The sequence below is a fragment of the Phalacrocorax carbo genome, chromosome 12 (assembly GCF_963921805.1).
Source record: "Phalacrocorax carbo chromosome 12, bPhaCar2.1, whole genome shotgun sequence".
Lineage (NCBI taxonomy): Eukaryota > Metazoa > Chordata > Aves > Suliformes > Phalacrocoracidae > Phalacrocorax > Phalacrocorax carbo.
This window is the reverse complement of record NC_087524.1, coordinates 5,899,159-5,914,136: the sequence shown is the minus strand read 5'-3', so window position 1 is coordinate 5,914,136 and position 14,978 is coordinate 5,899,159. Positions and strand designations below refer to the sequence as shown.

The following is a 14,978-nucleotide window of genomic DNA, read 5'->3' as shown; positions in this document are numbered from 1 at the left end:
AAAGGCAGTTCATTTGAATAAGCAATAGCAGAAAACACTATTTAGTCATTATGGGGACAAATTACATCCACCTGGAATAAAACTATAATGCGGTTACAGGTTACGGGCCTGAAACGGTGCTTTGCACTTCACCATATCCTGGCCTTCCTATAAGGTTTGTGGCAGACATAGGATAAAACAAAATAGAAACATTTTCTATAATGCTCACAGTCATATTCTGTAAACACAAGTTATAGCAAATTTAATAGTGACAAAGTCAATACAGATTAGGAATGTTCACCATTCTTAAACACCATATACATTATGAATATATATACTGTAGATTTGCAACTGATTCCATTCTCAGGCTCACTGTATTAACACAATCGTAACATGTTTTATTAATTTCTATGAAAAATACTTCACTAAGAAAGTAGACAAACTGCACAGAAATAGTACAAGTGTCATGTGCATAGCAAGATAGCTTAAAGCATTCACATATGGCTTTGTTTAAATGAAACTATTGGGGAAATGGCCCTATACGGACCTATGGTTACACAGTTGACATAATGTAAACTGCTTCACATCTTTCAGGCACTTGCTAACAATAGTGTTCAATCCCTGAAAAACAAAATCAAGAGCTAACAAGTGAAAACAATAAAAATCCCAGGATACCAGGTGTGTGTAGTTGAAAAAAAATTTTTAAATTGGCTTTAGTAGTGCATGCACAGAACTGAAAAATGGGGGGGGGGGTTAATTTCTGTGCAAGAATTATACCAAATAGCTGAAAAGTATAAAAATATTTACATGTTTAGGTTTTTTAAAATATGTACAGAACAAAAGCCCTGAAGACATATTATATAGAATAAAAATATAGGACATGATAGTAGTAACAAAAAATAATATATATTTTTATGGAATTGTATTTGCAGTTAATTACAAGTTATCTAAACCACAAAGCTCCTTGATCTACCTCAAAGCTTGATGGCAATAGAGATCTGCTCTTCCTTTTAAAATACAAGCACTTTGCATCATTTTTAAACTTCAGTTACAATACTGAAATACAAACCAAAATTACTTGTGTACCCTAATTCAGTTGATTATCTTTTAGAAAAAACTGTAATGTATGACATTTAAGTTTTATTTTCTTCACTGGTTTTCATTACATTAATGAATTCCAATCTCGAGTAGCCTCCATCAGATGCCTCTGTCCATGTCCTACCCAATTATCCTGATTGTCAAATACTCTACCGCAAAACCAGCAGCTAAACTTAGCTTTCAAGGTATTATCAGAGGTAGTTTTCACAATCTGATAATTGTTTTTGCTAGTCTTTTTCAGTGTCAATTTTAAGACAAATCTTTCTTTTACAGGGCTAATAGGTTTTATTGTCCTGTGCCTCTTCTGAGAAAGCTCATCAGTAGTTACATCCAAAGGATTGCAGAGGGCTGGCTGTAGAAGCGCTTCAATAGTTCTTTTTGACAATGAAACCTTAAGAACATGTCCCTTAAATTTAGCAATGGTTTTCATTACATTTACAACTTCTGGAACATCTGCATCAGGATGATTAAGCACAACAACTGGTTGATTTCTCCGAGGGCATTTTACAAGCTGTTTAGAATTAAAAGGGAGTAATTTCAACGTCCTCACAGTTTCTTTTGATGCCCTCGGTTTGTAAGGGCCACCTGATGCACTAACAACTTCAGCTTGATTCTTTTCCTTACACTTTCTGTGCAACATTACTTTCTTTCTTGGAGGTTCTGGGCAATTATCCTTACTTTTCCGTTTGAAATTCTTTTTTCTTTGCACACCCACAGTTTCTGAACTTCTAGACCCAGTTTGTTTTAAACGAGGTTTTACTTTTGCGGTTCTGTTTCGAGTGCTCCATGAGGACCTCTGACTACGAAAGTTATTCGTGTTATTAGCAGTTATTACTTGCATACTCTCAATAGAACCTTTTTGCAACCGTGTCCCTGCAGCCTTAGTAGAATAAACAGGTTCTACAGGAGAAACACAACGTGCTGGGTTAGAGCTTGCCAAAGAGGCATTTGCTGGCATTAACCTACCTGGTAATATTAAGGCATCATTAGAAGTAAGATTAGTTTGTTTCTGTGCTAGTGCAGGAGTAAGGGACTGCAAGTTACCCAAGTGTAGTGAGGGCACTGAGTTGCTTACTGACTGAGTGGTATCAGCCAGTGTATCTGAAGTAGAAGTCTTAATTTTCAGCAAAAGCTTTTGTTGCATGGCTCCAGTTCTCTTTGGTTGATAACTTTGACAACGAGCATTATCCTGAAAAGTCCTATGTTTATTAACGACAGGCTTGTTTGGTGTCATACATTTCAGAAAAACTGCCTGCTGTCCATCAGGCAAAAGTGCATAAACATGTTGTTTCTGTTTAATGTCCTGTTGGTTTACCGACTCCAAGGAATCAAAGACAGCATCCTGATGCTCTGATAACACCTTTACAGAAGAAATTCCTTTCACAGATGACTCCGATGAGTCTGTAATTACTAGAGGCCCTTTGAATGGCATGCTATTCAATGAGTCATTTGCTGTACTACACACTCTTCTATTACACGAACTTCTTACGCTTCTGAAGCTGTCATTTTTCCCCTCGCCTTTTGAAGCTGGTATGGTTATTTTACCGTATTCTCTGGATACAACTCTCCCTAAAACCTGAGAACTATCACTAGCGACGTTTGCAACTGTTCCAATTGTCCCGCTAAAAGTCAAAATCATTCCAGGTCCTTTATTTAAAACAAAGGATGTAGGTACCCCTTTAGCCACACGCCCATCTGATGAGCTGGTTGACGGAAGAGTTTTTCCTGAAACCACCTGTAGTCCAGGCTGGTTAGCAAGGTGCAAAGGAACAAAAAATCCTGATCGAGGGGACTGAACTAAAAGGGTTTTCTTCTGTTCCTGAAGAACTGGTGAAAACCTGTTAGGATTTTGGGTTGTAGATAGTATTTTGTCTTTTACTAACTGCTGTGTTACGATTGCATCTGCAGGAGTTTTTAGCAACGTACCAGCACCTGGAGTTCCGGATAAATTATCCATTCCCTGTGAATCAAATGATGTTCTGGGTGTCTGTCTTTCTCTCCCACAATGCGTACCTTCATTTGTGCTACATCTTGTGTTCAACTCTCTCTTATATAAATGAAAGCCTACGTTATTAGTAGGAGGCCTCTGAAAACCACGTGCAGTTGCCGAGCTTTTTAAATGCGTAAAGGCTTCGCTCCCTGTCTCGTGACTAGAAAACAGCTTGTCAGAATGAAATTTTATGCAGTTATTTGACTTGCTGTGGGATTCTTGCTGAGTAGTTGCTTTCACTTTTAACACATCTTGCAGCAACTGGTTTATTTCAGGTGATAAATAATGAGCTGCTTGTTCACTCTGCAATGAGAAAACAGATGTGATTTTAGGCATTAAGACCGAGTTAACACAATCAGAGGCGTGTTCTTGGAATTTCTCAGCTATGTTCTCAAAGCCTTGATGAATGTTAGCATCCAAATACTGCTGGCCATTATGCTGGTCCTCCATAAAACACTCGCTGTCAACAACACATTTAGGTTGGCTTTTAAAAGACACAGAATTATCCTTAGTGTTTGTGTGTCCATAAGTTTTATTAATATTTGACTGGGCTGATAAAACTTGCTCTGGTTTTATGCCTTTCATCAACGCTGAATATGAAGATGCAGATTCAGTTCTTCTACTGTTTTGAAAAGAAACTGTTTTGCTAGATAAAAATTCTTTGTATTTGTCATCTGTTGACATCCAAATGCTACATGGATTATCTGAAGTGTCCATTTTGGAATAGTTATGAAAAGACAGCAACCCTTCATTAGAAGAATCCACTGAAGTTGAATAATAGAGACTATGAGTTCCATTACTATTATTCAGGCCACCATTTTGTATTTTCAGTTCAGGAAAGAAGGGCATTTTCATAGGGTCATAGTGAAGCGGATTTGTAGTAGTGGGTGGTAATACCTGAGCATGACTTGGAGGACTATAGCCTCCCCACGAGACATCACTTCGAGTTCCAACTTTTGTCACCTCATCACATGGAGGTACAGTTGAGCCCATCTTCATTGGCAAATAATGTGAACTTTTTCCTACAGCTACATTAGAAGGTGCTACAGTTTGAGAAACACTCCTAGCACACAATAAGGAGTTGCTTTGTTTTTTCAGTTTTGTTTTTCCTGAATGAGGAGCAGAACAAGAAAATGGAGGGGATGTTAACGGGTGAACAGAATTGTTCTTTAAAGTTGACTGATCAGTTACATGTGGTATAGCACCTGAAGAAAAGCCACAGGGATCAGAAGTCTGTAGCAATGGAGTTGTAGAACCATCTTGAACAGGATCAGCTTTATGACCCAAAAAATGTAAGTTTTGCTTACTTGTAGGCAGTAATTTTATAACAATATGTTGTTTTCCATCTACCATTTTAAATCCCATAAATTTAGCACTGTAATTTGCTGGAATAGATATTTTGTTGTTTTTGACCATCAATACCGTTGGCCCGTGAACAGCATTTTTCAATAATCCCAGGCTGTAATTTGTTCCATCATCTGCTTTACTGTATTGTGCAGTAGTAGCAGAGAGCATTCCACCCGTGAAATTATGCTTTTCCATATATGTAATTTGATCTTTTTCTTCATTTGCTTCCACATCTCTCATACATTGGTTCAGCTCCTCAGATTTTGTCTTAATTTTATTCACACTTCTTAGCACTTGTGCATTTTCTCCAGTTTTGTCACTTCCGCTGACTTTTTTCCGTCTCCAGAGTGCTTTTTTTGATGCTCCCATTTTACACCTTCTTAACACAAGCTTCAGTCCTGCTGGAGTCTTCACTATTCTTTTTTCACATTTATCCTTTTCCAGTTCCTCTTTTGCATATAAGTGGTCACTATGCAAAGCTATGATGTGTTTTAAGAGATAATCTTTCCGTGGTGTGCTGTAACTGCAATATTGACAACGAAAAGGAAACATACTGGTATGAACGACAAGATGTTTCTGGAACTCCTCTTTTGTAAAGCTTACGTGATGGCATTTTCCACATTTATATGGAATCTCATTATGTCTGTGAATGTGCTGAACAAATGTGCCCACATCCTGGGTAGAAAACCCACATTTTTCACATTGAAAATGACCATTTACACAATGCTTTGATGTGAAGTGTTTTGTCAAATCCAACAAAGTGTACATATGCTCATCATTACAGAGTTCACATTTTACTAAAGTGCTACGATGGGTGCGTCTATGCTGTTTAAATGACTGAAAGTCATTAGCCGAGAAGTTACACATCTCACAAGGATACAAAGGCAACTCACCATAGTGTAACAGCTGAAAATGTTTCTGTAGATCATTTGGGCTGTATCTAATGTTATCCTTGCACTTCGTACAAGTGAAATTCAGTATCTTTGCTGAAGTTTTCAACCCTTCTTCCAATTGCACTTCTGGTTTATTTTGCAAGTGGCTTCCCTCTGAACAATTGGGACCGCTTCCGTTTATTTTCTCTAGACTTAAGGACTTCCTTGCAGTTTGCTGTTTACACTGAAAGAGTTTTCTAAATCTATCAACTTCATGTTTCATTAATACTTCATTTGGAATGTTCACCTTGGGTAAATCAATTTTCACATTTTTTAGTTCGTAAGAGACACTGACATCTAAAATTGCTGGTTGAGTCGTCATACTTAAAGGATCATTCACCAGTGCTTTTTCCGAAGTACTATCTGTAGAAAAATTCTCTGCAGCATTGTGTTTTAACAAATTAATTTGATTTTTATCAGAAAAAAACTGTTCCTTCTCAGATGGCATGATTTTAGGTTTTCCTTTTCTTTAAGTGAATTCTGGAGACTAGTCTTAGTTCCTGCAGCAAACAAGACTGCTGCGCCAAGTTATTCTCAAAGTTCTAGAACTTCCCCATTTTATTCTCCTGAAATCAGAAAACAAACAAAGCAAATATTACATTTAAAACTAATGCAATTAGAACACTCATTACAATTCATTAATAAATACATGCCCATCTTGGAAGTTGTTGATTTTTATAATAGCATTTGAAAGAAAAAAAGGATCATTACAAAAAAAAAAAACCAGCCACTACACTGTAACCTTTTTTTTTGTTTTTCATCTGTTGTATGGGATTTTTTTCTCCCTCAGAAAAAATGCATAAATCTTGAAAAATAAGCTTCAAAGGACATCATCTACTGAAAGATTAAAACATTGAAATTCCACGCCATCAAATTTTGGTTTTCTCCTACCAAGACAGTCTGTAAACATGAGAAATCCCAAGAGCTGCATGAAGCTAGCATTTATTACTTCAGGATTTCAAGCAAATATAAACACAGTACCTCCTCTGTGACTTTGGATCACTAACTGAACCTAGCTGAAGAACTAAAAGCAAGACAAATTCAGCAGGAGCTGATATTTTTGTTACTCAAGTCTGTTACTCTATAAGTAGCTAACTATTGTGCTTAAAAAGAAAAAACTAAAAAAAAAAACCCAAAAGCTGACAGAAGAGCCACTTCACTACCGGAGACATTACCTTTATCAACACCAAAACCCACCACACTCATCTACAACAAATTTTTCACGTGCCTACCTTTAGTATCACACAAGTCTGAAGTAGTCAACAGATAAAAGTTAACTTTGGTTTCTCACCATATGTTCATGGGTAGAGGTTAATCTTTTCTGAACAAGAGCAAGTCTGACAACAGTACTCCTCTACGGATTAAGAGGCTCAAATAGGTATGGTCAGCATCATTGCCTCGCTACAGACTTAATGTCAGCGTTTCCATAACAGGCTGCACTGACAGTTTATAGCAGCTCAAGTCTATGCTTGAACAACACTCCCACATGTCAACATAAAATCCACAGAAATGGAATAGCAGTAAAAAATCATTTGGCTTTTGAAAAGTGAAACTGAAAAGGAACAAGAACTGTTTCTTCACTAGTATATAATACTTCTTATGAAAACCTTCTTCCATGGCAGAAGGCACAGCATCATTTTCTTCTTTACTAGCAAAAGTCAGTAAAGTGTTGGCTGAAATCTGATCAGCAGCTCACTCTCCACTATTCCCCTGCCCACCCTGAAGCAAAGTAGGCTTGGAACTCATTAGATCATCCTATTTATTCACATTCAAACTGAAAGGATGATCACATCCTCTCCCTCACTGTGATGAAGTGCAAGAGCTGCTTCTAGAGCTCCAGACCATCATAAGCATCACCACACTAAGGTCTTCCAAATATTTTCCCATAGCCCTGTGAGAAGGAAGCATCTAGCATTAAACATGTAAATACCTGACAAAGAAAATGGAGATTGAAAAGTTTTCAAGGCCATGTTCATGTATCATGTTGCAAGAAAAGCAAAACACTTTTTGTTTTTAAGCATACGCTTTATTGCATTTCTTTGGGAAAGATAGTAGCATTTCTGCACAATTCTTGAAAATAAGCAGCAAAACAGACTTTGACATTTTATACAGACTCCAATATCAAATAAACTCAATTGTGTTCTTCAGCTATGAGACCTGCAAGATTTCAACTCTACATTTGACATTCAAAAAAAAAAAAACCACCAACACACACAAGCCACCTCCCACAAACCACCGACATTAATAGACATGCTCCCTCCTGGGGAGTCTTTCCAAACTGAAACATTTTAGGTACAGGATTTATTTTTTTTTTTAATCAACAATACATTTCCCATCTTCCACACAGGCGGTTAATACATGGGATATCACTCTACTTTGAGCCTTCAGAAGAGAACACCTCATCTACATTACACTCCATTTTCACCGAGAGTACTGTATTGTAATGCTTTCTCTTGTCACTGGTAAAACCCTTACTTGAACAGGAGCAACCTGAACTCCCACATAAAGAAAGAATAAGTAACTAAAAGTGACTCGGACTCATCCACTGTAGAACTTTTTTAATACACAGATGCAACACATGAAGATTACAGGTTGCATGATGCAATACACCATCCTGATGATAGCTGCCTATCATTCAGATTAAAACGTTATACTGCCAAATATTGAGACCTGAAATACATGTGCAATTAACACTAAAAATCAGAAGTGGATGCAGTATGCTGCAGAGAACAAACATCAGACCTTTTACAAGGGGCCAGTGTGGTCCTCAGTTGAGCAACATTTTACTAACAGAATAAAACATTTATTTTTAGCAAAGAGTCTCAGTTGGGTATATTCAAACCTGATTTGAGATCTCCTTTAACTAATTAACCACGCAAATTACAATTTAACTTTGTTACTATTGGGTAGCATGCAACTATCGGCAAGCACCTGCAGCACAATAAATAAAAATATTTACTGGAAACAACCAACCAGTAAAAAAAAAAAAACAAACCACACAAAAATCCCAGGGATCTTTAAATGTACATTATCAAGAAGAAGTCAGACTTACACATTAAGAAAAGACTTGACTTCAATTCTTCAACAGCCTTTTTAACATTTTTCCACACACACAGAAGAGGTAAATATGTAAAATTCAGAAAAGGCCACAGTCAGGAGGAATAGTGAAAAAAGGTCTGAAAACAGAAGGAGAGATATTTTAAAAGGTGTAAGTACAAGCATAACAAAGAAGCAGCTGAAAAACACAAATCCTTCAGAATTTTCCATTACATGCATTTTTAATACATTGAATTCAGAAAAACTGTAAATACATACCATGCTCTCTCCCAAAAAACACCATCAAATGCAATACAAATTCTAAATTAATGCGTGGGATTAAAAATCGCTAGCAAACCCCTCCTAACAAGGCCTATTTTAACCTTAGCTTTGTCACTACTTCTCAGGCATTTATAACTGGTAAGCATAACATATGATAACTTAAAAAACAAGACAGAAAGCAGCAACTGGTACCACAGTCCATCAAATTTTCACTTGAACTCTTATCTTTTGATAACACTACTTAAAACTTTCCTTGAGTAAAAATCACAATGAATTCTATAGTAAAGACCTAATTATAATTTTCTGGAAATTTCTGCAGAAGCCTGGGTGTGGGAGAGGTGGAATAGTACATTCACAATACTTAATACAAGTAAGTAGATTATAAAGTAGATATAATGAATATGAACCCTGAAAATACATAAGCATGGACCAAAACTAACTGTTACCAAAAAAAAACAAACCACAACACTAAGCACAAGCATAAGCAACCACTTGAGGCTCTACGCCTCAATTTTCTTCACCCAAAAATGCTCCAGTATGTCAGTATTTTGTTTAAAAAAAGTACATATGGAGAACAAAAGGTTTAGTTATACACTTTGATCAAGTGAGAAATGACAGATAGGAGTAAGACACTCCTAAGCTTGGTAACTTTTACAGTATTTCTATTTAGAACCAAAAAAAAAATTAAATCCAAAACACAGTCTGATGGCAGGTAGTATTTTCAAGATTTCTGTAAAAATTGTTTACACTCATTTAAATCTAACTTTAAAAAAAAAAAAAACACACAAAACCAACCCTATGTTAAAGTATTTTCCATGCTTGGTCCCATCCTACATGTGTCTGCAGACCTGCAGTGCCGTCATCTCTACAAAGATCCAGGCACATGCAGGAACTTACAGAACTAGATCTTCAGGAACCCACAGGGCTAGAGCTTCTGGCGGTCAGATACAATCTATCTGACACAGCAAAACGCTGCTTTTGTAAAAATAAAATATAAAGTAAGTTACCAAATCGGTCTCAAAGCTAACAAACAGACATCCATGCCGCACAGCGAACTTGCCGTTTACGAAAAGAGCAGCCCAGCGCTCCAGCGATTCGCTGCCACCGCCAAGGTACCTGCAAACAACCACTGTCTCAGCCCACCGCTGCCGTGTCGGGGGGACCCCCACGCTCCCCGCCCGGGGCTCCCGTCGCCACCGTTAGTAACCAGCGGTCCCGCGGGGCGCAGCCGAGGAGCGGGGCCAGGGCGCGGGCTCTCCCCCCGTCCCCGGGACGAGGAGACATGAGGCGCTCAGTAAAGCCGGCCCGGCGGGGGTCGGGGGAGCCCGTGGGGCTCCCGAAGGGCTAACCCCTCCTCTCCCCGGCTCCTCCTTGGGAGCCACCCGCCTCCTCGGGCGGCCCCGGCGGCCAGCGGTGCCCCCGCCCCGCCGGGCCGCCCCCCGCAGGGCGCCCGCACGGTCCCGGGGGACGCCGCGACGCCTCGCCCGGCCCCGCGGAGGGATACGACGCCAGCGGCGGACCCCGCGGAGTCGGCCACGAAGCATCGTCGCCCAGCTCCTCGCCGCGGCCGAGCGCTGCCCAGCCTCCCCGGCCGTCCCGTGGCCAGCCCCGGCCGCCCTGCCGCCAGCGTCCCGCGGCCGGAGGGGGCGGGGGGCGCGGGACTATTTAACGGCTCACCCCTCACACGGAGCGGCTTCCTGTCCCGCCGGGGCTCGCACGACCGGCCCACTCCTCGCCGCCGCGGCCCGCACCGGGCCGCCCCTCCCGCAGGGTGCGGGGATAGCCCCCCTCCGCCCCGTTCCCCGCACCGGTGCCCCTAGCAGAGTTACCTCGCCCCTCGCCATAGCCCGGCGAGTCGCCGTTGGCCGCCATAACAGTTTCCATCCGGGGACTGCGGGGCTACGAGTAGGGCGGCGGGGGCGGCCGCGGCGGAGGGATACGCGTTCACCTGGGGAGGCGGACGGCGGCCGACGAGGCCCAGGGCGGGGAAGCGCCGCGGGTGGGGGGCGAGACGGGACGGGTCTGGGCGGCCCCCGGTGAGGGCGAGGCGGTAGCGCCGACAGGGACCTCCCCCCGCTCCCTTCCTCCTGCTCCTCCTCCTCAGATGTGGCCGCGGGGGCTGGGGGCGGGGGGGAAGCACAATGCTGGGCCGCCCGGCGGGTGGGCCGAGGCCTCCCGCATCCCTTCACCGGGACCGCCGCGGCCGGGCGCCGGCCGAAGGAGGACTACCGCCGTGCGGCCCCGGTGGGCCTTGGCCACATGGCACGGCCATGGCGACCTCGCAGCCGCTTTGGGCTTCCCCTCGCCCGAGGGTCTGTGGGGCCGGTGGCCGTTAATGGCGCTGGGCGTGGAGAGCTGCAGCCCGTCACCAACACCCAGAAAGGTCCCTGCCCGGGCTGTGCGTGGTCCACCCCAGATGAGGATTTGCTGAGCTGTGTAGATGCAATATATAGGGTGTATCTATAGAAGGTGGCAGCAGTGAACACATTCAGAATGTTAGACATGGATTAAATGGTTTGATATGTTTTCGTATGCTTCAAGTAACAAAAAGGTGGAAATATATTGTTATAGAAGCAATATCATTGGTGCTTAGAAGAGGCATAAACGATGCTGTTTAGTAGTAGCACGCTCTAAACATTTGTGCTAAGTTGTAACGCACATGGAAGATCAAAAGCATAATCATCAAGGAGTGTGAAGGCACGTGTGGAGCAGGAAATTTAGATGTACCGTGGCCAAAAAGTGGCGAAGGCCCGTGCCAGAAATAGGCTGCGAAGACGAATTGTGAGTGAAGAGGTCACTGAAGAGGAAAGCCTTTCTCCGCATGTGAAATAGCATTCAGAAATGAAAAGCAAAGAGGAGAAAGGTTTAGGTTCCCAAAGGAAAAAGCTTAAACTAAGTGAGGAGCAATTTGAGAGCAATTCAGCTGATTTTTTCTCCAGAAGTGTTGTCACATCTTAGTAGTTGCAACAAAGTTTAAGAAATACCATTTTTACTCATGATTAGATACGAAAATGAGGAATGTTGCTGTCTTTGTGTATGTACATGAACATATTTTTAATTCCTCATTCAAACTGACATCGCTTCCTTTGTGTCCTGGACTAAAAGAAAATTAATAGAAGCCATTGTGGGGTGGGTTTTTTTGGCATTAAAGAATAGCTTCAGGAATAGAATTATATAATTGATGGTTCTACTACATCCAAATGAAACAATCTGTGCTAAAAGCAAGCAGAGGAATATACTGATGATTGCATGCAAATCTTCACATTCTTCTTCTGGCCTCTAAGTCGTTACATTTTTCTAAATGGTGTCAGAAATGGAATTTGCAAATATGTGCCAACAGTGTTTTGGAGGATCTGAAAACTCACTGCAACTGAAGTAAAAAAATGAGAAACAGCATAGTTCTAGCTGCAGCTCTAAAGTCAGAAAAGATAACAGGAAAGAATTATCCATGGAAGCCATCAGTCTAACAAGGAGCTACAGTATCAAATTTATGTTACAATGCTAGTATTCCTAATCTGAAATTAAAATCTACATCATATTGTCAACTATTCATCCCAATAAATTCGCATATAAAAACAGAAACAGTTATTTTATCTGTAGTGTATCACTTCATAATTCAAATTTAGAACACACATGGATGTCAAGCACAAGAGAGATGAAGAAAACTTGTGAGATAACACCAACAAGGGAAAGAAAGAAGAAAGGCTAACATCTAATTTATCTTATACATTGAGATTCTTTGCAGCACAGGAGGAATCAAAAAAGAGGACATAAAACACATGCTTGTAACAATAAATTTATATTGTGATTAAGATTTGTATAGGAATATATGGAAAAAAGAAAGGTGGCAATCGGGTTAAAAACAACAACAATACGCAAACCCACCAAAAAGATTGACATATAATAGCTTCTCCCAAAATTAATGGAAGAGCTCTTTAGTCTTGAGAGACGGCATCCACAAAAACGCTCCCCAAAATTCCTAAGTCTCAGTCTACAATCTTCCCGTTTTGCAGGAGTACTGGGAACCCCTTGTAAACCGACATGAGAGTCTGCCTCAAAGATCTTTTTGAATCCACGTGCTCACCACTGAAGAGATGGCCAATGAATGCAACAGCTGCCATCCTACCATGCTCAGAGTAGAAACTAAACCGAAAGCAATCAAGAAAACCCAAGTGAGACCAAAGCCTTTCTCCAGTGTTTCAGGAACGAGTGCACAGAACTGGAGAGCACACACATTTTCTGAGTATTCTGATGCTGGCAGTTGAACCTCATGTGGCATCAGACATGGATTGTGACAGAGTGCGTGAATGCAAACTTAGATAAGTTTAAGTACTTTTATGTTATCCTTAGAAGATGATTTCTTTAAAGTAGCATCAGGCGCTGTCCTATTTCAAGGATCAATGAATGCTGCATGAGGACTAGAATATCTTTATATTCTTTTTCCTGAAGGCAGAGATCGCACATGCTGCATCTGGATAGCCATGATATGCACATATCCCCGTTAAATTCCCAAATTCTTAAAAAGCAAGGACTGAATCCACATAACACTCCACTCCTTCATTCCCTTTCAGAAGATAAACTGAATTTGGTCAACTTCACTGTGTGAGATCCTGTGAAAAAGATGTTCAACCATGAGACAGTCTATGTTCTGTGAAACATGAAATATGCCACAGCAGTTTTAACCTTTCACGCAAAAAAACTGCTCTGACATCTGCAGTCAATTTTTTCTTGTGACCGTTGGCTTTTGTCTCCAGAAACATATGTAAGCCGTGCAGTATTTTGGAAGCTTTAAAGGTATTTGTACTCTCCCAGTGTGCATTACATCACAATTATTCTGTGCATCTGAAATGGCAAACAATGACAGGACTTTCCATTACATGTGTCATTAGCATTAGTCTGTTATAAAGTGGTAGAGCAATTAAGTGCAAATAAGTAGCCTTCATAATGTGATTTTTATTATTGTTCCTATTAGTTCTGTATATGTGATGTTTTAAAATTGAAAACTCAATGCTTTCCTCAAATATAAGGGTGTCTCTCAAACAACAGGGGTACTGCATCCTTGGTTTCAATTAGATATCCAGCTTATTCATGAGTAGCAGGATGGATTGGATCAATATATTGCATAATCTGCTGGACTGTCAGGAATTACTTATATAAGAAATTAATTAATTAATTTTAAAAAGATAATTCAGTTTTCAGAAGTCTATGCTGAAGCAAATACCAAGCACAGATCACAGAATGAAGCTGAGGAACTCTTCATTTTTTAAAGAAAGCCACTTCTTTGTAATGTGAAATTGCTCATGCATTTGCCTGGAATCATTGGATTTGGTCACAGATGTGAAACAGCTTCTTTTAGAGTTAGCAACAATAATGAAGTGTTACTGCTGCTGTGGTCCATATTTGAATTACAGAGTGGAAATACCTGGCTAAAAGTGAGAACATTATTTCATTCAGATTTTCACATTTGTTGGTATGTGTAGGAAAATAGCCAAATCTCAGGAAGCTTTTTTATCTATGACGGTTTTTAGTCTTTGTTCTCTCCCATCTTTTGTTCAATCTAACATGAAATTATTTTCTCGTTCTACAGATGTTACCAATGCTGCTGTTATTTTCATTTGAACTTTTATTCCTGCAATTTTAACAATTATGGTTTAGATAGCTCTAAGACTGATTGGCACTGTGAAACCCACAAAGAAAGCTAAATTATTGACTTCTTTCACTATGGAATGTCACTGGAGATGTGCAGATATAGTGCATATAAATCCATAATGACAATTCAGTGATGTTCTGATATTAATAATGACACCATTAGATGTCAGCATTAATACTGCTATGTTCATAAGACAATGTATTGTGAAAAGGAAACCTTGCCATTATGCTTTCCAACTGTTTTAACCAATGAAACAAAACCAGGTCATTTAACATAAAAAAGCAGAGGTTAAAAAAATTAAGATGTTTATTTTACCTCACTGATGGTTATTTGTACTGTAAGATACTGTACCTATACTGTAATGTATAACTGTACATTGCAAAGTATTTGATCATCAGAGCCAATAATCTAGTGTATCAGAAACTGGTTCATCATAAAAAGGCAGTTTTCTTATTTTCACAGTGTACTGGTATTTTAGCTTAGAGAAAGAACTATAGAACTTCTCTTACAGTCATGAAGCAGCTCATTCGTACAAGCATTGTTTCAAGTGCATGTTTTATGAAAAAAATGAACTGTGCCTACCCAGTGTATTATTTATTTTAGTGACAAGTTGCTCTTGGGGAGATTCTGATTGGACACGAGAGGGAAATTTTTCACAGTGAGG

The 14,978-nt window shown here is 40.2% G+C and overlaps 1 protein-coding gene across 6 annotated transcripts; it reads right to left on the bottom strand.

Moving 5' to 3' along the window:
- Positions 1-215: 215 nt before the first annotated feature.
- ZNF518A (zinc finger protein 518A) lies at positions 216-10,764 on the bottom strand. Of its 6 annotated transcripts, none has more exons than XM_064463854.1 (4): positions 10,494-10,764; positions 9,672-9,780; positions 8,399-8,522; positions 216-5,912 (listed from the first exon to the last, which is right to left on the bottom strand). In XM_064463854.1, the coding sequence occupies exon 4, from the start codon at positions 5,792-5,794 to the stop codon at positions 1,142-1,144; it is 4,653 nt and encodes a 1,550-aa protein (XP_064319924.1). In that variant the 5' UTR covers positions 5,795-5,912; positions 8,399-8,522; positions 9,672-9,780; positions 10,494-10,764; the 3' UTR covers positions 216-1,141. The 6 variants fall into 6 exon arrangements, with proteins under 6 accessions (XP_064319924.1, XP_064319925.1, XP_064319927.1 ...); XM_064463855.1 differs by having other exon boundaries at positions 9,725-9,780; XM_064463857.1 differs by lacking the exon at positions 8,399-8,522.
- Between the last annotated feature and the right edge of the window lie 4,214 nt (positions 10,765-14,978).

Bases quoted from the DNA above. Each gene is read 5' to 3' on its own strand.
- ZNF518A (XM_064463854.1), bottom strand. From the start codon at position 5,794: ATGCCATCTGAGAAGGAACAGTTTTTTTCTGATAAAAATCAAATTAAT.